At 44.0% G+C, this 26,616-nt stretch overlaps 12 protein-coding genes across 12 annotated transcripts; 8 read left to right on the forward strand and 4 right to left on the reverse strand.

Annotated features, from left to right (window-relative positions):
• Window positions 1-25: 25 nt before the first annotated feature.
• On the reverse strand, window positions 26-2,040 carry CYBJADRAFT_7904 (S1 family peptidase). The gene has a single exon (XM_020217938.1). It carries the CDS (start codon window positions 1,715-1,717, stop codon window positions 173-175), a length of 1,545 nt encoding a protein of 514 aa, XP_020073207.1. The 5' UTR covers window positions 1,718-2,040; the 3' UTR covers window positions 26-172.
• A 452-nt stretch (window positions 2,041-2,492) lies between these two features.
• On the forward strand, window positions 2,493-3,173 carry TVP38 (Tvp38p; the record flags this gene model as incomplete). The annotated part of the gene is made up of 1 exon (XM_020212203.1): window positions 2,493-3,173. A coding segment is annotated over one exon (681 nt), but the record flags the coding sequence as incomplete, so codon positions are not given.
• A 918-nt stretch (window positions 3,174-4,091) lies between these two features.
• Window positions 4,092-5,768, reverse strand: TGL4 (triacylglycerol lipase; the record flags this gene model as incomplete). Its single annotated transcript, XM_020212371.1, has 1 exon — window positions 4,092-5,768. A coding segment is annotated over one exon (1,677 nt), but the record flags the coding sequence as incomplete, so codon positions are not given.
• Window positions 5,769-7,280: 1,512 nt separating this feature from the next.
• On the forward strand, window positions 7,281-9,197 carry PXL1 (Pxl1p; the record flags this gene model as incomplete). Its single annotated transcript, XM_020216137.1, has 1 exon — window positions 7,281-9,197. One exon carries the CDS (start codon window positions 7,281-7,283, stop codon window positions 9,195-9,197), a length of 1,917 nt encoding a protein of 638 aa, XP_020073210.1.
• Window positions 9,198-9,428: 231 nt separating this feature from the next.
• On the reverse strand, window positions 9,429-10,433 carry CKA2 (casein kinase 2 catalytic subunit CKA2; the record flags this gene model as incomplete). The annotated part of the gene is made up of 1 exon (XM_020216138.1): window positions 9,429-10,433. The coding sequence occupies one exon, from the start codon at window positions 10,431-10,433 to the stop codon at window positions 9,429-9,431; it is 1,005 nt and encodes a 334-aa protein (XP_020073211.1).
• A 578-nt stretch (window positions 10,434-11,011) lies between these two features.
• CYBJADRAFT_7949 (uncharacterized protein) lies at window positions 11,012-11,960 on the forward strand. Its single transcript, XM_020217939.1, has one exon. It carries the CDS (start codon window positions 11,211-11,213, stop codon window positions 11,763-11,765), a length of 555 nt encoding a protein of 184 aa, XP_020073212.1. The 5' UTR covers window positions 11,012-11,210; the 3' UTR covers window positions 11,766-11,960.
• A 1,054-nt stretch (window positions 11,961-13,014) lies between these two features.
• CYBJADRAFT_165498 (nucleoside hydrolase) lies at window positions 13,015-14,300 on the forward strand. The gene has a single exon (XM_020214069.1). The coding sequence runs from the start codon at window positions 13,111-13,113 to the stop codon at window positions 14,236-14,238; it is 1,128 nt and encodes a 375-aa protein (XP_020073213.1). The 5' UTR covers window positions 13,015-13,110; the 3' UTR covers window positions 14,239-14,300.
• Window positions 14,301-14,502: 202 nt separating this feature from the next.
• AIM29 (Aim29p) lies at window positions 14,503-15,026 on the forward strand. Its single transcript, XM_020214070.1, has 2 exons — window positions 14,503-14,879; window positions 14,934-15,026. Exons 1-2 carry the CDS (start codon window positions 14,537-14,539, stop codon window positions 15,008-15,010), a joined length of 420 nt encoding a protein of 139 aa, XP_020073214.1. The 5' UTR covers window positions 14,503-14,536; the 3' UTR covers window positions 15,011-15,026.
• A 2,079-nt stretch (window positions 15,027-17,105) lies between these two features.
• On the forward strand, window positions 17,106-17,411 carry CYBJADRAFT_160164 (sumo domain-containing protein; the record flags this gene model as incomplete). The annotated part of the gene is made up of 1 exon (XM_020213511.1): window positions 17,106-17,411. One exon carries the CDS (start codon window positions 17,106-17,108, stop codon window positions 17,409-17,411), a length of 306 nt encoding a protein of 101 aa, XP_020073215.1.
• A 1,546-nt stretch (window positions 17,412-18,957) lies between these two features.
• CYBJADRAFT_160165 (uncharacterized protein) lies at window positions 18,958-20,339 on the forward strand (the record flags this gene model as incomplete). Its single annotated transcript, XM_020213512.1, has 2 exons — window positions 18,958-19,001; window positions 19,079-20,339. The coding sequence occupies 2 exons, from the start codon at window positions 18,958-18,960 to the stop codon at window positions 20,337-20,339; spliced, it is 1,305 nt and encodes a 434-aa protein (XP_020073216.1).
• A 285-nt stretch (window positions 20,340-20,624) lies between these two features.
• On the reverse strand, window positions 20,625-21,791 carry RPL3 (60S ribosomal protein uL3; the record flags this gene model as incomplete). Its single annotated transcript, XM_020213513.1, has 1 exon — window positions 20,625-21,791. One exon carries the CDS (start codon window positions 21,789-21,791, stop codon window positions 20,625-20,627), a length of 1,167 nt encoding a protein of 388 aa, XP_020073217.1.
• A 3,289-nt stretch (window positions 21,792-25,080) lies between these two features.
• CYBJADRAFT_160167 (uncharacterized protein) lies at window positions 25,081-25,752 on the forward strand (the record flags this gene model as incomplete). Its single annotated transcript, XM_020213514.1, has 1 exon — window positions 25,081-25,752. The coding sequence occupies one exon, from the start codon at window positions 25,081-25,083 to the stop codon at window positions 25,750-25,752; it is 672 nt and encodes a 223-aa protein (XP_020073218.1).
• Window positions 25,753-26,616: the final 864 nt, after the last annotated feature.

The raw sequence follows: 26,616 nt of genomic DNA on the forward strand, positions 1-26,616 counted from the left end.
CCACGACGACGTGCTGAGGATTCCACACCCAGACACCTAATAACCCTTACACCAAATAATAACCCCATGATTTTGGCAGAGGAAGACGTGAAGAAGCACTGTCTCCTCTGATTCTTTTTAATGTCTATTAAGTGTTTTTATAGAAGAGTCTATCACATTCACATTTGACAGGTTACAATTTCCATGCGAGTGGCGATATGTCTATGTTATCATGGGTGTTTTGCAATGACCAGAGAGTAGGAATTGTGGTTTGAAGTTCAACAGGCTTGGAGCCTGATCTTAACATCTTGACACATTTGCTAACGATGTTTATAGGTATTGACAATGTAAAGTTTGCCATCACTTCTCCATTTGATAACTTACCGTTAGAAGTCATGATACCTACTAGCTCACCTTTGGTGTTGAACAATCCACCACCGGACGATCCATTCCAACAAGCTGCAGACACAATCATCATAGTCATTTCCAAGTGAGCAAGGTCCTCCAAGTGTCTAGTGATTATCTTGTTGATATGCCCTTCATTCACAAATGGCTTCAAATCGCTTGTGTCATCGTTGAAAAGTAACCCGTACCCAATCGACATCACCGGCATGCCGACTTGTAAGGACAGCATCTCTGAAGCATAACTGTCACATAACTTTGCCGGTCTCATTGTAGCCAGTGGCTTTTGAAGTTGAAGGAAGCAGAGGTCAAATCCAACAAGTGGACAGGAAACGATTTTAACGTCAGATAGTTTCAACAGCACCTTAGAGCTGTAAGGTGCGGAAATTGTAAGATCGTTAATCGTTGAATGCTCCTCAACAACGTGTTTATTTGTAACAATTAGGTCATTGCTAATGATCACACCGCTTCCCCAAAAGCAACCATCTGATGAGTTCACGGATATACGAACCACAGATGCCAGTGGATCATACCAGCCCTTGGACATTGCTTCCTGTGTGGTTAATGCTTGTTCCACTTTCGGTGATGAGAAGTTAAAGCTCCGATATCTAAGCAATCCAAAAATGGTATCCCAAGATGCGATAACTAGAATTTCACCATCTCCGTTCGTCTTGGACAAAGCACCTGCAACTAACCCCAGGCACGATGAAGTGGAATCCATGGTCACTGCTGATCCAATTGTATCATCAAGGTACTTGACATCACTGAAGTACAGTTGACCGGTTTTGGTCTTGTAGTTGACGCTCCCGAAGAGCTTGTGGTTAATGAACAAGGCTGTGTTCGTCAAGCTAAATGGACAACAATCTATTGTGATCTTTGTTGGGATGGGGACAAGCGATGACTGTTTGAATGCAAACGGCTTCAACAGGTTAACGTCAAACAACTGTTTGACAGAGATATCCTCCCGTAGCCGCTCTGGCACTTTCAGATGAAGAACTGATAGCCGCTCGCTCGGGGACGGTTTCAACTTGAAGGTATTGTTCTTTTCGAATCCTTTCAACAACGAGTAAAAGCTCTGTTCCTGTGTCCCATCGTTATCCTCCTGGAAGTAACGCACATCGACAAGCTCCAAAGGCACCCAACTAACAGATGAACTGTCTATCAAGAGCGGAGCTGTGAGCTTATACGACTGCCTCTCGGGGAACGTCACGTCGCATATCGTAAGCACATAGTGCTCGCTGGACTGGCCATTGAATAGGAGCACACCACTGCACGCAGACTTCACCTTGTTGCACACCAAGTGGATCGCAACCGGCGTATAATACCACAACGACATAGATCAATCAGCAAACGCTCTTTGAAATGCACCTAGCGCTAAAACAAATACGCAAGATTGGAAGAGGCCACCGTCCAAATTGTACAAACGATATGATAAGAAAGCAAAATGTCTAGCAGGGGGCGCAAGTTATAGGCAGAAAGACAACGATCGACAGAGGTGTCTGCTTGAAAGTCCTCGATGTTTATCCAGTATGTGAAGATCTAAATGCGCTCACGGAAGAATCCACAGGCCTTTAAACCGCCCTTATAATCGATCATCAGAAAAGCGACCTTACAAATCTCCACAAAAACCGCTGCAGAAATCAAGAAAACCGAAGAAACCATGACGTCTCACCAGGAGTCAAAAGGCTGGGGGAATTTTTCTTGTTCCCTTTGAGGCAAAGTTATCCAAGCAGCGCTGGATTGTGGACATTTTGTCCCAGTTCGGAAGTTGCCCTTTCGGATGTTTATTTGTCCTTTTTTGGTTTTTGTCCTTGTTCGTGGGGACATTCTGTGGTGGGGACATTCTGTGATGGGGACATTCTGAGACCGGAATAACTCTTAACGGAGCTTTTCCGTTATACCGATCTTTGCTATAAACGGTGAATTGATAGCTGCGAGTATCATATACAACGACAGGTAAGGAGACAGAAGGAGCTACAACAATGCCGTTAGAAACCCAGGGGCCATTCGAGGATGAGCCCTCTTCGTTCCGTACACTTCTCCAGTCGGCAAGGGAAGAGGCGCTGAATACCACCAGAACCGTGGTGGATGTCTGGAATAGACAACCGTGGTGGAGTAAAATCATCGCAGTGATATTGGCATGTTGTGGCAGTGTTGCGGGTGTGCTATTTCTGATATACCACAAGTATCTCTTACACAAGGTGGCCGAGTACTCGGAGATATGGGCTGAAATACCATGGTTGCCCTTTGCGCTGATGGGTGCGCTCTTCATTATCTCATTCCCACCAGTGATTGGTTTCAGCTTTGTCAACACCGTCGTGGGTGCGGTTTATGGAATCACACTCAAAGGCTGGTTAATCATCGTTGCTGGATCTATATCGGGCTCGGTGGCTGCTTTCGTTCTATTCAGATACGTCTTGAAAGCCAGAGCAAAGGCCATAATCAACCGCAATAAGAAACTACTTGCGTTATCTTCAGTGCTGCAAGATAACAATAGCTTTTGGCTCTTAGCCTTGATACGAGTATGCCCATTCCCATACTCCCTGTGTAACGGTGCATTGGCTGCAATTCCGGGCGTAACCCTGCTCAATTACTTCTTGGGAAGTTTCATAAGCTCCCCAAAACTTGTCATGTACCTGTTTGTTGGGCAGAAGCTCAAGGATATTGGTCAGACAACAAATACTTGGTCAATTGTATTGGATGTTTTATCAATTGTCCTGACAGTTTCGGTATTAACCTTGACTGGATGGCTATTGTTCACAAAGACTGCAAACAGAATAAAGGAATTGGAGTACAGTGCCATTGGTAGAACGGAGGATGAGTTGGAGAGACAAGTGGGTTACGATGATGTTGACGATACTGATGTTCTGAGCTTACATACACAGCCAGAAATTCATGATAGCGATGATAGTTACGATATATAGACAGTGTTTACCAAGGATGGAGTTAATACTGTCTGAAGTGCTTTGTTTTCCATTGGACAAACAGTTGTAATAATAGGTTGGGCTTTCGTTATAGAGGGTAAATTATATTCGTAGCTTCATAAACAGCACCAGTCGGAATGAACAATTGCATGATTATGAGCTCTATTTGCTAAGCGACAACTGGTCAGCAACTTTCACTGGATCCGTATCATCATCCATTTGGGAATCGTACGATGGAGACGCTGTATCATTCCTGGACAAGAACAATCCGTCTGAGTCGTCAATGTTATTATACTTTGTAGACTTTGCACCACTTGGTCCAAGGAAAAGGTGATCAGAGCTGCTAGACGTTGACATGATAAAATTGGAACTTCTGCTAGCGATCAAAGATCTCGTTCCACCTCTTTTTGTTGGAGATTCCCCTTGTTGAACAAAATATTCATCTCTACCCCTAGTAGCTGCTGGTGAAGTGGCTTCAGATGTTGGAACAGCAAATGATTTAGGATAAAAGAAACTCCCTTCATTTTCGTTGCTTGCAGAGTATGATCTATGGAACCGATTTACTGGGGTCGTCAACCTTTTGGTGGGTGAAGTCGTGACGCTTATATGTGACTGGACATGTCTCAATGTCTTCAAACGACCCAGTGTCAGAGTCTCAGATCGATGACGGACATGATTCTTGCTGTTCGTCTTGGTCTGTTCAGACTTGGCCTTTAAAAGCTTTGATGAGTCGCTAAAGCTGTTCTTGTTCACCAAGGTCAGATGAGATGTTAAGTCTTTAAAGTTTCTGCTCTTGAGCTTGTTAATTGCACGATCCAGTGCAAATTCTAACCCACAATGGTTACTTATGATGGAGACTTTTGGCCAAGTTGCCCTAGCACCTTTCAAAGTTATTTCAAGCAAATATTCAGGGGATGGATTTGTGAGCATCTTGTTGAGTCTAGTAACCTCTGACAAATCCGGTAATATGGTTATATCACCAGTATATTGTTGTGAAAGCATAGAACGAAACTTCGTACACCAATTTCTTGAAATTCCAATCTCAGCAGACATTTCCAAGTAGTGTGATACTTCCGCAGACCAAACACCATATAATTGACTAAGTTTAGTCTTCAGAATAGCACTGTAACCTGGTTCAACTTCACCACCAACACAGCTGACTGATAGCTTCAAAAATGGCACAACATGAGGGTTCACTTGACACGCAATGATATGGTCAACGTTGAACATCTCGGATAATCTTGCGATAGGGAGGTCATTATACACTGAGCCATCGACAAACTTAATAGAAGAATGGTTCCATTCCTGCGTTGCACCAGTCTTGGGATTCTTTTCGTAGATAGTGGAAGATGGGAACATTCCAGGAAGCGAGCAAGATGCACAAACAGCTGACCAGATCAGAACCGACGGCGCAGTTAAGTAGTTCAATAAGCGTGGATGTTCATGCACACTGGCAGGTGAGACCGTGATATTCAGTATTTTACCAGTTCTGTAATAGGCCTCTCTAAAAGTGAGGTCACCTAAAAAGTCAACCATTGTTTCCCTCAACTTTTGACTATCAAACCAAGTTCCATATTTGAATAGTCTGGACAAGCATCTGAGGAAACCCTCTTTGCTTGTAACGTCATCAAATATATCGAAGTTCTTTTCCACAATGGTTCCGATAAGCTCAACAAGTTCGGTTTTATTGTGGACACATAAGATGCTGGCCACTATAGCACCAGCTGAGCTTCCTGACACTATTCTCGGTAAGGATTCCGTCTCTAATAGCGAAGCTAAGACACCAATGTGGAACATACCAAAGCATCCACCGCCAGACAACACTAACGCAGTTCTTCCAATGTTTTTTCTCGTTTGCGTAAGCATTCCAAGAACATACTTATCTTCAATACCGTTATCCTCAGCGGTGACCATATCGAGCGCAAGTTGGCATTCATGCAGGTATTCCTCAATTAAAACCTTTGTTCCTATATGTGAGTGACGATAGAGGTTCTCATTCCCGATATTTCCAACATTTCTGGACCAGGTTGTACGTATAAGGTAGATCAGTGTCTTGATATCACCAGATTCCCTAGCATGGCGCAGGTCCATCAAATTCTTTTCAACGAGTTCCCAATCGTATAGTGTTGATTTCTTCTCCTGTTTCCAAACATTCAAGTTTTGTAGCTCATCCAGCTCCTTACAAGCAGATAGCCACTGTTCGTATGATACTGCTGTTTTCTTTTGTATAAGAAGCTTTTCGACCCGTTCCTTATCCGTGAAATCCTGTTTACCGGTACGGTACACCAACTCTGCCAGTCCACAAGCTGTGGATGAGACCAAATGCTGCACTGAGCTCCAGAATGATGCAATTTCGTCCGTCGAGTCGTTTTTCAACGCGTCTGCTGACTGTGAAGATAATAATGACGCGTCCTTATGGGTATTCTTGTACTTGTTAACAAGCGACTCTGTTATCGAGCTCATCGTTCCCTCGTTGTATGGTAAGCCCTAAAACACTATGGACTTATAAGCTTGTGTCCACTTTATAACTTCAACTTCAAAAAAGCAATTATCCCAGAGCTGATTAGGTTGGAATCTGTTTCTCCTGAAACCTACGAGCCCTAATACGTAAACCTTCTGTGCGCTACAAAATGTGTCACACGTTCTTGCTCGAGAAGCCTTTTTGAGGGGCCCGGTATAGGGCCCTGCTGCTTTCCGTCGTTCTCCTTCTCCACATCTCATCGCCAAAATGCCGAGACTACCTAAAATATTCCGACTGGAAGACATCCGGACATATATACATCCGGACACCACTTTTGGGCCTGGGGCACACACAGATCACTGCTCTACTTTATTACGTCATAAGTCTATGTTGATTGGGTTGATGGAAATGGACGGTGTACTTGAGAGCGAATAAATTCAGTTGCGTGGTCTGTGTCAATGATTGGATCGGGAACTGGTGTATAGTTTGGTAAGTAGATAGGGATTCTGTTGCGTGGATAGGATAGTCTTATGTTTTCCTGATTTACAGTCCATTAAAGAAGGCTATGGTGATATGCTTACTAGGAAGGTTACATATTCACAGTGCGGAGTCTGTGCTTCGCCGACTTGCACAAAGACATGTGTATATATGCGCAGTAATGGCTATACCAAGTCGTACATCCCAAGCACGTATGACAACATCCTTGTCCATGCTGGGGGCTGAGTGTCATGGCCATTCAGATGTACTTTTTATCGCTTTCGGGCCCTCGACACGCTCAATTCGGATTTGTCCTAACATACTGGGCTGGCTCAAGCCTTCTTCCAAGCCTTCCTCCAAGCCTACCTTCCAAGATTGTATTCAATAACAGGCCTCTGCGTATCAATGTTGACCTCCGAATCATCAGCAGACCAATCTGGGCGTCGCACCCTCATCTTGTGGACTGTAAACATATCATAACTGTACTATTCAATGGTGAGACTTGCCTGCGCCGGCAGGTCAGACCAAGACACACCAATGCCAGAAAGGCAAGCTCAAACAATTGTTCACTCATAATCGACATAAACTGACTACAAACGCGAGAACACGTACAAGCCAACTAACATAATCCCGACTAACTGCCTTCTGTCTACAAAGTCTCTCTCTCAAAATCGACTCCTACGCCCGTATTTGTTGCCTTAAACTTGCGTACTCTCTCTCTCATGCGCACGCACTACGCGTGGTGAAAGTTTTCAGTTGACCGACGCGTCGCTCTTGAAAAGCGCTGCGAAATTTTATCGGCGCAGTGCGCCATGGTCTTTTTTTTTTTCTTTTTTTGTCTCTTTGTGTTTATTTGTCCAAACCAAAGAAGAGCCCATCGGTATTAATTCCCAGGTTTGTTGTGTAAACAAAGGCTCATAAAGGAAGATACTTTGTGGGAACTACGCTGTGGAAGTCATTGTGTTGATATTGTACGTTGGTGAATCGATTTCTTTAGAAGTTAGAGAAGAAGAAATAGCATAGAGTGTGTATGTACAATGGCATCCCAAGGACACTCCAAACAGCCATCTTACTTTAAGACACTACCAGAGGATATCATTCGATCCCCAGCAGGTGTGTCCTGGATCCCAAACTCACGGTTCCCAACTATTGCCCCAATCAATGCGTCCACCTATAAGAGTGTGTACGAGAGAGCAGGGTTTGATGTCTACAAACCGCCGGTGCATCAACATGGCCGTCGTCAAGCGGGAGTGCAAGACTCGAGGTCGGTATCGATGTCGCAAATCACAAGTCCCAAACAGCCGGGTACGAAATTCACTCAGTTCTCCAATAAGAGCGATGGTGTGTTTGGAAACTCTGCCCGTACGAATGTTCGGTCAGTGACGAGTCCTGTACAATCGTCACTCACCCCATTGCCCTCTCCAGGGAATACTCCAACAAATTCAAAGTTTCCAGAGTCCGCACAGCTGAAAACATCTCCATCAGAAGACGTATCCAAGCCGACGCAGCTGGAGACACCTGTCTCAACGCCTCAGAATACAACAGCTAACGACTTGACAACGGTTCCTCTAAACGGAACCTCCAGTTACTCCCCAACAAATAATAGGCCTTCTGAGCCAGTGGACGAAGACGAAGAATCACATACTAGCACGTGTGTCTTTGATCCTGAAGTGAAGAGTGAATCAGTGAGTGTGACTTCTGTGAAGGATTTCAAACTTGAAGACGATCCAAGTGTAATCGAAACCGTTGAGGATGATCTAAACTTGACATCGGATGAAGATCAAGATGAATACAAGACTGCAAGTGACGATGAAAGCGAAGATCAGGAGGAACTTGATGACGATCTGAATCTTTCTGATGAAGAATCTTACCCACCATCAATGCAGAGTGCTGTGCTGTCTCCTCTTATTGGACGTGATGATGCTACAAGTGATAAGTCTCTCCCACAGTCGATTGTCTCTTCACCAAAGGATACCCAGAGTGACCTGGTAGAACCTCAAATAACTCAATTTGTGAACCAGGTGCCAACGTTCGACATCAGTCCACCAGAGGTTGAAGACGATTTCAACAATTATCAACCACCTGTGGCGAAATCTTTCAATCGTGATAGTGGTGTATCTAGGGCTGCAAGCTCGATATACTCTGAAGCACCTATGATTTCTGAGTCCCCAGATTTCACCTTTGCCCGTGAACGCATTACTGAAGATGGTTATGAAGACATTGAGGATACCACAACAGCTGCATTTGAAGAAGTTACGAGGGAACTGGATGATTTAACCATGAGTTCTGTTTCATCGAAACTTCGTAATAGTAATAGGACATCGAAGGATCGTTTATCATATCTTTCACAGCTGCAAAAGACCACGAGTGACCTTGATTCAGTACCTCAGTCGCCATTGTTCTCAGACATTCCAAAACGTCATGCGGAGAGCGGTGGATTGTATAGCCGACCACGAGAGAGACCTGATGACACGGTTATAAACAAGGAAGAGGTCAAATATCCACCTGGTGAAGGACCTTGTCGGAAATGTCATCTTGAAATCATCAAGAAGAGAATTTATTCGAAATCTGGAGAACTCAGTGGGCAATGGCACCGTGAATGCTTCACATGTACAGTGTGTGATATTCAATTCAACAAGCAGATTGCGTGTTTTGTGCTGGATGATTTACCTTACTGTGAACATCACTATCATCTAACGAATGGCTCTCTGTGCCAGGTGTGTGATCAAGGTATTGTTGGTCAGTGTCTTGAGGGGGACAATGGTGACCGCTATCATGTTGAATGTCTTAAATGTACCGGATGTGGAAGTCACATTGACCAAGATTACATGACCGTTAACGGGAAAGTATATTGTGAGCCGTGCACAACTGCATTTTTGAACGGACAAGGAACAGAGACGCTTAGATCTAATGATAAGATCGAGAGAAGAAGAACAAGGCTTTACTTCATTTAATCAGTATTCATTGACATTCAATTACTATTACTGGAGGTGCGTTTGTTTATTTAAGGACTAATACATATTCAAAAGAGGAGAACACTGTATATTCTAATATCCTTGTGAGATATAGATGAGACATCGGAATAAAAGTGAAGAAAGAATCGTTAAATTAAAAATTAGTGATATGCAAATGAGTCAGCGAGCGTAGGAGAGAAGAGAATACGGATCAAATCATTATCTGTCGATTCACTTTGGAGTGCCTTTGAAGTAAGGGTGTGCAAGTGCTTCCTTGGCTGTGAGTCTTTCCTGGTGATCATACCTCAATAAATTATCAATTAAATCGATCATGTCATCGTCAGCAAGTTGTCTTGTGTTATCATTGATGAAATGGCTCCATGGTACCCTAGCTGTTGGCTTCAAGACCTGTTTATACTCTTTTGAGAGTTCCAATCCATACTTTTCCATTAAAGCATATAGGTCATCTGTACCTAAGACTGCGACAATCTTCAGCAGTTGGTCAAAGTTAGACTCACCCCGGAAGAAAGGTTCCCTCTTAAACACTATCGCAGCAAGCATACATCCAACAGACCACATGTCCAAGGAATAGTCATACTGGTGTAAATTGACCAACAATTCCGGACCCTTGTGATGTCTTGAGGCCACACGAACGTTGTAGTCTACACCAGGGTGGTAGAACTCCGCAAGCCCCCAGTCGATAAGTCTAAGCTTCTTTTGGAAGGGATCGATCATGATATTCTGAGGTTTAACGTCTCTGTGTATGATTCCCATGGAATGTGCATAGTCCAAAGCGATCAAAAGTTGTGTAAAGTAGTACTGAATATCGGCCTTCTTGAATTTGGAATATAGAGTTCTGTACTCAACGTTCTTCACCTCTTCAAAGATAAAAGCAGGAATCTTTGAATGGCTGTCTCTGACGAGATCTAAGAGCGCAACGATGTTTGGACCACCAGTCAAGTTTTGCAAAATTTTAACCTCTCTGTAGATCTTCTTCATCTTCACCGGCTTGAGAACCTTGATCACACAAGGTTGATTATTCACAATGTTCAGACCTGTAAACACCTCAGAATATTTACCACGTCCAATCTTTGCAATGATCTCATAGTTATAGATATGACCCCATTCAAGCTCAACGCATTCCTCATAGTCCCAATACTCACGGGGCCTCTTCTCATTGGCGTCCGCGTACACTCGGGAAACAGAGTAGACCCTACTCGACTTAGGGAAAGACATATCACACGGCGGTTGGTACTTAGGCTTGTCCTTATCTGAGGTTTGCCTCCCCAGTGTCCGTTTTTACCCAGATGGCTGTCTTGTGCTAATATCCGTTACTTAGGTGGTGAAGGTTTTTTTTGTTTCTTTTTCATAAGGGACCCGGGGGGCTCAGGGCTACTAAATTTTTCCCATTGCCGTAGTTACGAAGATTATCCGTATTTTTCGCCTTTTTTTTTCGGAAGTTGCAAAGAGCGTAAAAAAATGGCGGAAATCGCAAGCCTGTTTGGGAATTTCGTATCACCAACGGTAATTAGTCGTTGTCCATTCAGTGTGAGTGGTGCGCCTGTCGTTTGCTGTGTGCTTGCTGTGTGAACACCAAGATCTCGAAACCAAGGCATAGTGATCACTCACCATGTCTGATCGGTTACTTGTCACCATCAGCGTGCGAAGTGATATTGATTGTGCCTTTGTCAATGCTGGTGATGTCTTCCAAGGTGAGTTTTTGAGTGTGTGAGTGGGTGTTTCCCGTCGTGGCATAAGGTGCCAGGTTTGACTAACAGTATGAACTTTTAAGGCATCCAGATATGGACCACCAGATCCAAGATTGTGAATGATCATATCAAGTCGCTGCAAGGGTGTTGTTCGCTGTGTGGGGTTGTGAATGCGCTGTATACGCCACCATGGGCCATTATTGATAAGCCATACGATGTGTAAGTGTGATTTGTGTATCCTCTCGAACATATAAACTAACACTGTAATACACACAGTTATACCTCTAACGAAGCTTCTCAGTCCATGTTTGAGAGTGTTTTGAACCGCTCGGATGTCTCTGGAGGAATCGCCCATGCTGCACTGCTTGCGAAGCTGAAGGATGATATATACCTTTTATTCTACACAGAGTTTGATCAAGATCAACAGCCCAGGGTACGATGTCTCCTCTTGGATTTATCGCGGCTCAAGATTGATGAGGTTCTAAAGAGGAGAAATGACGTGGAGGGCACCTGCTTTATAGACGAACCGACAAAGGAGGATCTCATGGATTCCCTGCTTCAACAGAGGCTGGATAATTTTAACAGCTTGAGTGCTAGAAGACAGGTTCAATTGACAGTGGAAAAACAGCAGATGAAGCTCCAAGCAATACGGCACAAATTTAGGATGCTCATCACCGATGAGGTGAAACAAAGGATGTGGGATAAACCGAAAAAGGTTCAGAGTGAAGTTGCAGATATGTGTTTAAAAGGTATGAATTTCCGCTTCAAGGGTATTCACTCGATGACAAAGGCCGAAGAAACTGATGTGAAGCTGTGGTTGAGCTCATTTCTTGACCTTCTTGGTGTTAAGGCAAATTAGGCCATGGTCACTACGGGATACCAACGCCGAGCAGCTGAAAGGTGAACTAGTCAGCATCGATGTTCGTCAACATCCCAAAAGAGGAAATAGATGCATGTAAGTAATAACACGAACATCGTTCTACTTCTAATCTCTAATAACTTCCTAAATCACTCACTGCTTCCTTTGGCTTACCGTCGGGCAAAAAAATTTGTTCGTCTGATGATCTACACAGCGTAATATACCTTCCACAGTGGGTCGCATGTTAGACTGATAAGCTTGAAAATTACAATGCATACATGCAACAGTCACTGACAGTAAGTAACCTGAAAGCACTTGACTCATGGTTGTATAATCAATCTCCGGTTGTGGTTACTGCCAATGATTAATTGGACCTTCTTACACCTCTTCCTACCCCAGCTCTAAGGGTTTGCCCTCACAGTCCGATCGACGTTTTGTACCGAGGCCATATGTGACAGGTTTCTTGGTACACATCTGCAACAAGCCCAAACTGGATGTATGACTCAATACACTATAGACCATATGGCGAGAAAATGCCGACCCAATTGGTACACAGCAACACTTTACAGGGATCTGATGGGATGCATAAGGCCATTGAAGCTCACCGTTCGTGTGGTTCATAGTATCAACCACTGCCTAATTTGGCCTTCTATCTTTTGAAATAAGACGTGCATGCATTGGGAAAGATTACCATTTCGGATATCTACGAGCTCTCAGGAATCCCCACTCCGTTTAAAGGATGTTCCATATACAAACCGCCTGCTGCTACTGCAATCGACCAAGGCTAATCAAGTTGGTTGTATCGATGCCTATTGCGTAAGTTCTGCAATGGGCACAGCTTTGATCGACACGGCTATTCCATAACGGTTTCATGCACATCGTTTCCAACAAATTTTGCTATAGGCTCTTCACCATGGCTTAGGCCTTTCATAGAGCGATTAATAATGAACTCCAACACCAATAACTTGGAACATGATGTCTCTGGCTTAATTGACTCAATGTAATTGGCAAAGCTGGATGAAAAAAAAAAGATGATTGTTATTACCTTTTGATTGCCAACACCGTTAATCTCCTTATCTCTTACGCTTATTTTGCATTACATGCATCAACGCCGTATACTCCCGAGTCTCACACTTGCAGGCCCAATACCCTCTCCAATTTAAGAGGTCAATTGAAAACTGCTACTGAAGGAACGACCTACCTACATAAAAGAAGACATACACCCACCAAGCATTCACATCTAACAGCTGACTATGCTTCTTCATGTGTATAAATTGCACACGATATCCCCCTCAATTTCAACGTTTCGAGAGATGCTCATTGGATATCAATTATCACGAGAAGAATGAAGGCCTTTGCATACGGTACACTCTCGTCCACTCTTTTATTGAGCCTTGTCGAGGCTAAAAAGATCTTCATCGACAACGATGGGCTATCACCAACGCAATTGCTCTTCCCATTGGCTGCTGGTCATGAGGTTGTTGGACTCTCCGCCTCTTTTGGCTCATGTTCATTGGTGGACTGTGTTGGTGTTGCATCTGCAATTGTTGAGGACTACAATCTGTCCAGCTGTATCCCATTCCATATTGGTGCTCAACAACCCTTGTTGAGAACTTACGACACTTTCCAGCTGTGGGAAGACCTCTTTGGAGAACTCGTCTGGCAAGGTGGTTGGACTCCCGGTTATGAAGATACATACACTTGGGACAACATCACAAACGTGGATGACATTCCGGGTGCCATTGCTTTGATTAACGCAGTCAAGGAGTACAAAGACACAGATCCCATCACCATTTACATGGCTGGCTTGGGTACCACGGTGGCACAGGCGCTGTCAATCTATCCACAATTGGTCAATGAAACCGCCGGGTTGTACATCATGGGTGGGTATATCGATACACAAATGGCAGCAGCCACTGCAAAGGACTCTATCGTCATTGATATCAACACCGACATCAACTTGATCCAGGACCCAGAAGCGGCCCAGATGGTTCTGACCGCGGGCTGGAAAGAGTTGTACATTGGTGGTAACGTCACTAACTACTTGGTTCCATCTCAGGCCTTGTACAACGAGTTCATCGAAAGAGCCGGTGGATTTGACGTCATTGAAGACACTCCTTACTTGAGCTGGGTCCTCAGCTTACTGGGCACTGGTAACTACTCTGAAAACAACGACCAACAAACCTTGCCCTTCTGGGATGACGTTGTTTCTGCGTACATGTCATGGCCAGAAATGATTCTTGAAAGCAGCGAAGTTTCAGTCGCCGTTGACACTGCTTTCTACTCACCATTCTACGGTAACCTGAGAGTTTGGAACTCCTCCTGGGCACCACCGTCTGGTATCAAGGTTGGAGCTGCTAAAATCATCGATAAAGTTGACAATGACTTCTTCTTTGGCAAACTCCTTGACACTTATTACCAGAACTGGACTCAGTACTGTGAAGTTGGTGGTCCAGTTGAGTTGATCCTGTAACCTCCCTGTCTTTTATTCTAATTCTCATTCGATACCACGTTAATGCTACACCATTCTATAGCTTGACTACACAATAAAACTAGATTTCGTTGTTATTTAATTGGCTCTACCGCGTAGTTGACGTAGTTAATGTTGACGTAGTTAACGCCTATTGCCTGTATGTTTGTCTGTTTTTCTGAGGTTCTCTGGAAGGTTTTTTTTGTATGGTGTGAACCAGCATTTTTCCCGCTTTCTGTTCCTTTCTTCCCTCTTAACAAGCAGTCACAACTATTCTGAAGGCCACTTAACTACGCCAGCTATGTCAGACTTCGAACCTTTGACCTCCACTGTGAAGCCACTCACACAGTCAGTGCTCACTATCCGAATCATCAAGTCCTTTCCGTACCGCAATGTTAAGAACATCATCTTGAAGGACTACGATATTGCACATAAGACTCCGAAGGACTTATTCGAGGACATCATGAAGGAGATCAAGACCGTGGGCGGACTGAGACCTTACAGAAACGTCGAGTATGACACCTTGAAGATCTACACACATGCACATGGCTCGAAAACCATGAATCTGGTGATAAACTTTGAACACGATGACGACTGGACACTAGATCTGAGCTCCACGAGCCATCTCCATGAGCTTGGTGTTGGTGAGTATTGTCTGGCACGTTCTCTAGTTCACGCTACTAACACCTAAAATGTAGATAACGAGACTGAGATCTCGATATTTAACAAGGAGGCTTACGAAGAGTACAAGAAGAATCCAGTAGAGAAGTGGTAGCGTGCCTTGAGCAGCGATTCTCGTTAAACATGTGTATAGTGTTAATTGATAAGGGTATTTTGACCAACAGCATGACGAACATCGCAGAAGGTGTCATTTACATCCACCAGCGTAGGGTTTGTATATTCGATGGTCCGGCGGGTGAACATCTGATGCTGTTGTTTTGGCCGGGAGATGAGGAAGACGCTATAACTTTTTTCCCACGCACAATGGGGACTAAAATCAAAATCAAAATCAAAACAAACCATAGCGGGTAAAACAACAAAGCCAATATATACTCATCGTGTAAAGCATACGAAAGGTCTGCACAAGTCACAATGAACGCTTCTTTGTCAAATCGCACACAGAGTGGACCTAGCGATGTTGTTCATGGTGGTAGAGAATTACTCAGAAACATGATATTCGACACCAGGCGTAAGCTCACTCCCAGTAACTACGTCATTGAGCTTTTCCACGTTATAAACCTTGATACCGACCAGTGGGCCTCGTTTGAGGAAGGGTATGGTTCAAGCTTGGTGGTGCCGATCATTGCGGACTTGTATAATGATAGCCATCAACCTCTCCCGGATAGTTTAACGTTGGACATTATCGTTGTGGATTACGGCATTGCGCTACAGAACGTCACGGTGTCATTTAAAGCTAATACGCCTCCAATACACTTTCAAGACCTGGCTCTGATGAACAATATGAGTATAGCCTTCAAGGAGTCCAAGAATAAGGACAGGGCTATGAAACTTGTAAGAATGACACCAGAAGATGGTATGGAAATCAACAGGTTATTGAAGGTTATCAACAATCCGAATGAAGGAGATAATAAAAGCACTGAAACAACTTTTGATGCAACGCTATTGGGCAATAGATTGGAGAAGAATCCAACGCAAGCAACTGAGCCATTGTTTGTCAGAAGTGACGATGAGAGAGATCAAGAGGCACAACCCGATATTGAGAAGAATACAATCACCTCAATACCTTCCACTGTGAATGCCATCACCATCCCAGTGAATAGAAAGAATGTTATTGATAGTGATGACGAGGTGTTTGAGCTACCATCTTTGGCTGCCATCCAGTCTCCAGAAACCCTTGTCAAGAAGGAAAGAATCGATGCATTTATATTCTCAATGGTTATAGTTTGTGAGGAGTATGGATTCCAAAGGTCCTACGATATGTCATCCTCAGAAAAGTTTTCTGAGGTTGCAGCAAGATTTACGAAAGAACTCACTGCTCACCTTGCAAGATTGTCTAAGTCGAATGACGATTCCTCAAGATTCATATTCAGCTATTTGGACACTCATAACTCGCGTCTTCCAATAAGCGATAACAGTACCGCTGCTATGCTTGGGTCGTTGAGTTGGCTTAATGGGAAACCTCGAATATATGCTGTACTTACGGAGGATAAAATGACGATTCGTATCGGTATCTACGAAGGAGATGACCTCTTTGACAAGGCTGAAGCTGATTTACAAAAAGGTTTATTGTCGCAGAGAGCTGTGTACACGATTAAGTCCATGGTTCCGATGAAAAGAGCATTTTTGAAACACCTCGGTGAGAAGTCTGAGGCTGTTCTAAAGGACTATAACTTCTTCCTTCAACAGGATGGATGCCTTATGCAATTTAGGGCATCACAAACTCCACGGGATATTGGACTACAGCCAGATATCATGGAGGATATCTTCATGGCCAAGAAGAAGACGAAAAACCAGCCTTCGAAAGCTTAGGGTCAAGGCTTAATTGTGCGTTCGTTCATCAGTATAATGCAATCTGATTGTAGAATCCATTAGCCTGCTGGTGGCTGCCCGAATATCACCGCGTCAGGTTTTGGCTGCGTGTCCGGGTGTTACCCTCTGAACGCGTAAATTTTTGGGAATGTCTTCCAGACTTTGTAAACAACAACAATGAAACAACAGCAACGCGGTGATTTAACAGAAGACGCGGAGAAGGATCCACTTGACAACTGATCAAGGACAACAGCTTTCTCTATTCTTGCTTATAATTCAGTTGCTAAGATAACAGCTTTTTGTTGGAACTGCTCTTTGTTTGTTTTGTTTTCAACCATAGCAACTATTCATCGCTTTGGCTATATAACCTCTCTTCAAAAATGAGCGAAGCAGACTCGACTTTAGACGCTACAGAGATCCCACCTGATCAGGAGAAGATCAAGATTGCTGTGAATGGGTTTGAGCAACGGTTGTATTTTGGTATCCGTAAAGGTACCAAGATCAAAAAGGTGTTTCAGCTGTTTGCAAAGAGCGTGGATCTGGACTATCGCACTTTGATTTTCACGTTGGATGGACGTGTGCTACGTGAGACAGACACTCCTACTTCTATTGGACTAGTTGATTCTGATGTCATATTGGTGAAATCAAACTCAGATGGAGGGTTCGCCATTGCTACCACTCTCTAGCCCTGCTCGCTGCTTATCTTTGGGCCACCATCACCGCTACGGGCCCTTGCGGTTTTGTTGCTGTGTTTCATTTGTACTACCATATAAATGAAGGTTGGTTTAGATTGGATGGCGGACCACTCATTTGATGGCCTCGTCATCTTTACCAGATAGTGGGGGGTGTCTTGGAAGTGGGTAAACGGGTGACTTTTGGTGTTGAAGTACACTACAAACTCATGTACGAGTTGCTTCATCCTGATTCGTACCGTTGGTACTCATATAGTGTGATATAAGGCTTTCTTGGCCGTATGTAATCTGAAACAACAAGTTATTCAATGTACAATTACTGATTTGAATGCCTAGTTCTCGGGGGTCCAGAATGACGGGGGTGATAGCTTCACGGACTGCCCGATGTAACTAATACAATTAAAACTGGTCTCATTTGGAGAAACCAACAGATAATCGCAGCACAGTAACACCGCTACACTTGTAACGTCATAGAATAACATCGGAAGAGCGGGTTTTCCACTATAGTACCGCCGTTGAGTTCACAGCGCGTCGCCATGTTGGCTTGTGAGGCACCTACGCTCCCCGTCCCCTCGGCGTGTATCAAACACCCTCACTAAAGACCTACTGCAAGCGCCTACATCGTGTGCTTTGGTCAACGTGTCCACTACAAGAACCAAGCACCAATGCCTCCAGTGCATGTCCACACCACATGCTCACAGATTATACCACACGCTCTCTTCTTGCCCAGATGTTATCTCTCTTCCCAAGGTGGCTGGCACAGAAGTTGACGTGGTCTTTGTCTGTGTGAACTGTGTAGCGTGCACCGGTCCACAGATGGTACGCGCAGCACACCCGGCACACCGATCGCGACGCGTGTAATCAGTTTGCCAAATCGGGAAAGAACTGTTGTCCCCGAACCAAGATCAATCTTCGGATGCATAATCCTGAAACTCTTTTCATATGGGAAGGTTTTTTTTTTGGCTAACCGCCCTTCACTTTTTCCTGGGTTTGCGAAAATCTTTGCAAAAGACGAATACAACTGTCCAGATCTGAACAAGGCATTAGAGCAATCATTTGCATACATTTCCCCCTTTGCTAGCGTTCATTTCCTTCTCCCAGAGTATTTCACCAACAGAGAGCTTCTACAGCATTGTTGCTTGTCCCCCCTGAGCCTCCGACCCTTTCTATTTGATCGCTTCATAGGCTGCGGATTGAGCTTTTTCACAGAGGACATACCCAAAACAGAAAGCATTTTGTTCGTTGTACGTGTGTTTTTCCCTTTTCAGTTGTTTGAGTGAAGCCCTATAAGGACCTCCCTAATTTCACCTTTTGATATTGCAGTCTTGCCAAAGGTGTGCGCGGATTTTTCTCCCATAGTTATTGGAACTGAGGTGTACTCTCATACTCGTGCTTCAGTGACGGTCAAGGAGGTTACTCAATTGAGCCTTGTGTGCCGCTGAATTCAGAAACGCTGTGTGGTCTCGATTTGTGTGTGTCTCTTGTTCGACTCTCTCTCTCCCTCTTTCTCTCCAGCTGATCGCAGCGACTTTGAACCACTATGCCAATGTTATACACCGAATCCGATATCAATCAGGTTGACACGTGAGTATTTTCGTGTCCATAGGACCCCCGTGCCTTTGCTGTTTTGTTGAGCCGCTGTGTACTAACCCCAAATATAGCACGACATCTTCAATGTTTGAAAACGGTGCACTCACTATCAACACCATTCAATCCAGCCCGATGCTTGTTATGACTCCTTCGCCTAAGCGCCGCCGTGGAAGGCCTCCAAAATGTCCTCAGTCGTCCGATAAAAACAGTCCAGCGGCTACCCTCTCAGCAGCGGTTATGAAACAAGGAACACCAAAGGCAAGCGCTCCACTGATGAGGATCTCACCGGTGAAGTCTGAAGGCTCCCCAGTGCAGAGAAGGAAGGTGAACCCTTCGCCAAAGGGCGGTACGCTGCTAATGCTCGATTCGACGCCGACAAAGCCTCGCAAGAATAGCAAGATCTGGAAGAATCATACCAAAGACCAGCCGAAACTTCTGATGGTTTCTACACAAGCACAGCAAAACATCCAGTCATTAACGAGTGATGGCAATGACCTCAGCAGGACAGTATCGGTAAACCCATCACTGCTGTTGTCTTCACCAATCACCACGAATAAGATCAAAGAGATAAACAAGAACAGAATGCCACAGGATTCGGCTCTCACAGATTTGAAATACAAGTGGAAGAGACCTCAAAAGTCATTGACTTCGTCATCTCCAATGACTCCTCAGTCTTCATCCTGTTTCTCCTCAATTATGCAATCTTCGCCTCTATACCATGGCTACTATGTGAATCAGAATTCCAGTCCAAGTACCTCTGTGCTCTGCTCGAGTCCGGTTAAGCTACAAGTCAGACCGATGGAACTTCCTGACGTCAAACCAGTAGATGAAACTGAAGTTCAAAAGATACAGGAATTACCTCTAAACCCTTCAAACTCCCCAATATTGAAACCAAGTGATCCATTACCAAAGATTACGACAGCCAAAACACAGGATTTGAGTCAATACAGAATCAGCATGAGTGTTGATGAAAATGGCCAGGCAAAAGTGACAAAGGTTTTCACTGGAAAACATTCAACTAACACTCACAAAGATTTACCGACATCTCCAAAGCTTTCAAAGAGTCATTCGGCGGACTTCATCCCCAATGCAAAGCTGAATAACGAGTTTTCCATGTTTGTTGAACCATCAAAAGTTACAGATATGTTTAACGAAACCGATTCACATTTGGGATTTGAACTGAACACTCCAAATGCACACCAGACGCCTGTTTATAGCCATGACGAAGATTCATACCAAAAGGCTGAGGACGATGAATTCAAGCAACAGGATGTTTTGATGTCGGATGCTAGAAGTGCACTGATTCAAATGATTCGTCGGAGTACTGTCTAGGGTTGCAAGTGTTTAAAAGGTTTAGTGTTTTGCAATTTTGTTACGATCCTCATGGTTGCAAATAATGTACTAAATGGTTGCTGGTTGGTCCCATGTCTTGGGCAGGGGAGGCTTCTCATATAGGTTTTTAAGTAAATGCTTATCGTATGGTCTACAAATGATATAGTTGAAAAATGAATCTTCCATTCAAAGACACCTAAAGATATCCATAATACTAACAGACGTTTCAACAATTTTCATTTCCAACATTTCCTGAGTCTGGCTGTGAGATCAAAGCAAACCCATTTAGATGTCCTTCTTCAAAGTACCCAAGAAGGCAGCCTTCTCGGCCTTGGTTTGGAATCTACCCTTACCGAACTTAGAGGCAGTGTCGATCCACTTCAAGGTAACCTCCTCCAAAGCTCTTCTGGAGGTTTGAGTGTACAAGGACTTTCTCAAGGTGACAATTCTCTTTCTTGGACCTGGAATAGAACCCTTAAGGATGACAAAGTCGTTCTTGATCTCACCGTATCTGACGAAACCACCCAATGGAGTGATGGTCTTCTTGGTACGGTCGAACTCAGTGGCACCGTTGGCCTCATCATCACCCTTACCAACTCTGTAAACCTTGTGGTTGATAGAGGTTCTGGAGTGGTAACCGTTTTGACCAGCACGAGCAACAGTCCAGTTGACGTGGGCCGGATGCCAAGCACCGATACAAGCAACCTTACGCAAACCTCTGTGAGTCTTACGTGGCAACTTCTTGGTACCCCATCTGTGGGTGACACCCTCGAAACCGTGACCCTTGGTGACAGCAATAACGTCAATGTTCTCGTTTTGCTCAATCACGGAGTCGACAGCAACGGTCTTCTCAAAGTTCTCCTTAGCCCAGTTAACCTTGTCAGCGATGGAACCACCGTTGATTTGGATCTCAGCCAAGTGAGCCTTCTTTTGAGCCAATGGGGTCTTCTTGATTTGAGTGTGAACCAAAACTCTGACAACAGAAGCGTACTTGGTAATTCTGGCCAACTCACGCTCAACTTGTTCAGCGTTTTGGCTGGCGTACTTAGCAGAGTACTTGGTGAAAGCTTTCTTCTTGGACTTGTACCAGTTCTTGTAGAATCTTCTCTTGACCTCGTCAGACAAGTGCTCAGCCCAGACAGTGGTCAAAGATCTCAAACCTCTTGGGGTCTCGACGTAACCGACGACACCGACAACAACAACTGGTGGAGTGTCGACAACGGAAACAGCCTCAACGATCTCACGCTTGTGCATCTTAGAACCTGGACGGTCCAAGTCACGGACAATGGTGGTCATACCAGCCTTGTAACCCAAGAAAGCAGTCAAGTGGACTGGCTTGGACTTATCGTCCTTTGGGAAGGCTTTCACTCTACCTCTGATGGAGGCAGCTCTCTTTCTTGGGAGGAAACCCAAGTGACCGTGACGTGGTGCTTCGTACTTTCTGTGAGACATGTCTGTTGTGTTAGTATTGGATGAGGAACAACAAAAGTGTTTTGGAAGATGGTGAAAAGTTAGTGAAAAAATTCTTTTTGAGTGCGCTTGGGTAAGAGTGAAAAAATTTTCCAAGCGTAATTTTCAGTCTGGCCTGGTATTTACCCAGCAGTAAAAAGTTGTGTGATGTTGCCCGTAATAATTAATCTGCTGAGGTTTTTTTTTTGCATCTTCGCCGCGAATTTCGCTGCATTCGCCGTGTTGGGCTAAATTGTAGAGAACACTATACAGGTTTCCAATTCCTTTCCAATCGTGTGTAACCTACAGCGCTGTGCATTCAGCAGCTTTAGGCTGTTAAGTGTATGGCAACGTTGAAATGGTTATGGCAGTAATTGGCCCAAAAAAGTTTCTCCCAGTATCAATTGAGTTGGAATGTTGAGTTACGACTGGCCTGCCAACACGTCTGTAAGGGTAGTTTGGTGTGACGTTGCGATAGTGCGTAGATATTTTTTGTCGATGCCAGCTTTCACGACTTTTCCCTGTACAGCTGATTCGGAGACAGTTTATCTCACAGAGCTGTTGCAAACGAGAGTCTTCTTCTTCTTCAATGCAACGATAAGGCGATGACTGAAATCTGTGATTCATCCTCAGGAATTATGTCAAAGGATTGAACTGGCCCGTATAGATTAAGCGTCTGTCCCGCCTCTAAGAGAAGCATTCAACTCGTTGAGAACATGTGTTTTATAGAAGCAGCGTCAGACCAGGAGAGAGGTCCTGACATCTTTGGGATTGGGTTTGAGAGGTTAAATGAAGCACCATGGTATGGTGGAGGCATAAGTAAAACACATGGTCGTTTTGATTTCCTCGACCCCTATACAGCATTATTCTGCGGGGACTCAAACATGCGCATTTCAAGATATTGGCAAAGTCTGGTTTGTGAAGTATCGAGTAATGAGCCTCCGCCTGGTGTAGGCAGCACCATTTTTGTCGAGTTCCCCGGGGAAGACTCTCGAAACCCTCATATCAGGTCAACATCAGCTTGTGTCCTTGAATTGTGACTTTAGCCGCAGTTGCAACTATGACGAACGTTTTCCATCTTGCACTTAAATAGTAATCTCTGTTAATGTAGGGGCAGCTTCGTCCGTTCTCTAAATGCTACACCCCATGATACAAACACAACAAATTCAACAAATTCAGACACCCCTCACAAAGTGTCGAATATTGAATCTTGTCTGCTTCAAACCGCTTGACACATCTGTGCGACATGGTCAGATTGGACGCACCCGCTATCTATCCCCCCACACTGCACAAATTTGTCACTGCTAACTCTTACGGGATGGTTCAAGGCCTACGTGTAATTACAGGCCGATCAGTGCCTACTTCTTGCCTATTCTGCTTGAACTACATGTGTGGGTGGTGTGTATACGAGATTTCTGTGTGATGAAACATGATACACTACATAACACGGAAGGATATGTAGATGCACAACTCAAAAATGGTTTTCAAAAGAAAAACTCTTGACCAGGCCTAATATATGCACTCCGCCGCTGATTGGGAGTTCGGCGCCCCACCAGATCCAGTATATAGCCTCTAACTTTAGAAGCCAAAACGACCGAAAAGGCATAAAAAGGGGAAACATGAAGCCATGTGATCGACAAGCTCGAGATACGAGGCAAACCAACTCTAAAGTAAAGGGTGTTTTAGCCATACTCTGGTTTAAGTTCAAGGTTGTTGCCTCGGATGTTTAGGTTTACAGGGTTACTCATCTTTATGTTTTCCTGTTACGAGGGTTGAAAACTGAAACAGCTTGCAATAAAACGAACGCTACCTATCATGCGCCACGAAACAGCCACTAGACACAAGTCGTCACCCATTTTCCCTTAGAGATAGCCGGCTCATTATAGTAATGGCTCACATTTTGTCATTACGCCTCTGGTCACAGAATTTACTAAAGATACTGTCAAAATGCCGCTCAATGATTCTATCCTCCTTATCAATGTGCCACAGTTTCGCAGTTGGATTTTGAAACTTAACAGTGTTTGAGGGTAGGGAGACGTAACAGTGGTGCTACCCCGGGGCACTTTTGCTGTCCATACAAATTCCATCCCGCTTGGAGACTTCTCGTTCAAGCTTCTTGCGCCTGTACAGGAACAACGGCTAGTGCCCCGTGAAATCATACAAAAGTTTTTTTGGGATCACAAGGTCCGCACGAGTGTTTTTTTCTCTATGCATTTTTTATGAAGCTGGGTTTAACAGCGAACTTGACCCTTCCTGTATCCAGCTGTTAACTCCGGGGCGTTAAGAAATCTTTCAATCAGAGAGTGAGTAATTGAGTAGACACGAAAGTGTCCATGGTAATAATATGGATCAATACAACTTGAAGGGTCCAATCCACAGGCAAAACAAGTTGTATCCAATGATACCCATCATTGTGACCTACTACTAATCTAGAGACTAGTTGTTCTTAAATCCAGATTTTAAGTCGTCTACATACATAACACCTAAATTCTATATATATGCGCATGCAAACTGCACTTTTTAAGTTTTAAACTTGGAAAAGATTTTCCGAGAATTTAAAACCTAAAAGGCACATAGCGTTGATGAGTTCGAGACAAATAAATAATATGAGGTGAGGGACGTTTTTGAGAGAATACTCCGAAAACAGCGGTTTGGACCATGAAGGTAGGCTTCAAGCGATATTCATCTTAATGGTGTGGTAGGCTGTCCTGGGTATAAGACGACAGTGTTTGCTAGCCCTACTTTTATCGCATTCCAGTGTGACAGTCGTGGCACCATCTCACCCATCGGTACCCCCACTCAACCTCGCACCCCACCATGTGATGGGAAACGCACAGAACATTGAGGAGGCTCAGAAGGTGGAAAACGGCCAACCTCTGCGGCCTCCCCTCCCCAACTTGGAGCACTCGAGGACGGATAAAAACTCCGCCAATACTGCAGGACTATGCGTCACCGGAAAAAGTCATGATAGCTGAAAACTCATGACCTTTCTGGAAAAGAGGAGAGCGTCGTAAGTTCAGCGGAGATTGTTTCTTTTTTATTTTCTTTTAGTTTAGGACCCGAGATCACAACTTGCTGGGATATTATAAAAAGAGGAGATGGCGTACAAAACACTAAACACAGTTGAGAGTTGAAACACAAAATTCGAAAAAGAAAAACACCAACAACTCTACTTTTTTTTATTGCTTTGCTATATATAAACCAATACCTTGCACTTGTCTGTTTATTCATATTCATTTTCTGCCCAACAAACAACAAAAGTACGGTAACCACATAAAAGAAACAGAACAAAATGTACACTCGAAGCCGTCCGTACTCCTATGATGACCAATACAACATTATCTTGAAAAATACGGTGAAGCATTCATCTCAGAGCAACTGCATGATTTCAGACTTTGCTGCCATCGATTACTTCCAGTTTGACTTTACCGAGCTTGAGCTACACAACTCTTGGAAAGTTGTACACAGCGGTAGTATAAATAAGTGCTTCATACCACATAGCACCGACATTGCAAGATTGGAGAACTTGAGCTGGAGAAAGTGGACACAGTTGAAGTACAACTTGGAGGAAGTGTCACCAGCAATGGTTGACTGGAACAAAGAATGCGATATTACTTGGTTGTACGGTCCGCTCGTGAGAAACGATGGAAACTCTGAAAGCTTTGGATTTGAATCATCGCCTACTCATTTAACTAACGTGAAACGTTCTACAAGTATTTGCAGTATGTCAAGTACCTGTACGGTAGACAGTCTACCACTGTACAGCGATGTGAGTGATGAAGAATCCTTAGATGGTGACGACGATAATGAAGCTGGATTCATCAAGCCAATCCTCAAACACCGCTATTCACATGGTCCGTTTGGTTTGGAGGATCTAAGACGTTCCAATCAGAGCATCAATGACACAAGAAAATTCCGCAAAAGTGTGAGCTTTTCCGATATGGTTGATATCAGACAATTTTAGACCTGATGCTCTAACCAATAACGATATCGGTTTTAATTCCTACGGAAAGAAAAAAGAATGCACACACACAAATAAAAATAGAGTGATGACCACAAGCCTTAGAGGGTAACCCACGGAACAACAACTGTCACTGTTTTGGCCTTGCTGAACGGAGCCACTGGTTTGGCCTGTACGATGAGTGGGGGTGGTTTCTACTCAAATTTTAATGACCTTTAACGAAATATGAATTTTAAGATAACGAACTATTTATTGAGAAAAATACCTCTCAAGTGTAGTTTGAAGTAGTGATATGCAACTAGGGATTGGTAAAATTGGTAGAAAAAGAACACATGGGTCAATATGTTTCCAATTTGCCATCACTGACACTTTCTATCATTTGGCGCGATAGAAAGCCCGGTTGGGGGACGGTGGCTACATGTTTTGATGTGTTTGACTCACTCGGTGGCATTCTCGGACGATCGCCGCGGAAGTCTATATCCAATCACAAATATAGCTCGACTGGAGAATTGGTCATTTGATTCATTTTTAGTTCACAGTTGCACATTGCTCACACTCGTCGATGACTACACTCCCGGAGTCGGCATGGAGAACGTAACAGGCCCTTAAACCTTGTCAGGCGATGGCAAATTTGTAATTTTGAAAGGACAACTTGGATAACTTATCGCGTTATGGCTGTACGTGGAACAAGGTCATAGCAGAAGCGTATTAACAGGAAACCCCGGGCTTGCTCCACGATAAAGATCCTTGGGGGATAAAAGGCAAATCATTATATCACCTGTACGCACTCACAAACGCACTCTGTACTCAGATCTTGAGTAGTCTAAGATAGATAATAATCGTTCAGAAACGGCACTTAAATCTGGT

This window comes from Cyberlindnera jadinii, assembly GCF_001661405.1.
Source record: "Cyberlindnera jadinii NRRL Y-1542 unplaced genomic scaffold CYBJAscaffold_1, whole genome shotgun sequence".
Taxonomy (NCBI): Eukaryota; Fungi; Ascomycota; class Saccharomycetes; order Phaffomycetales; family Wickerhamomycetaceae; genus Williopsis; species Williopsis jadinii.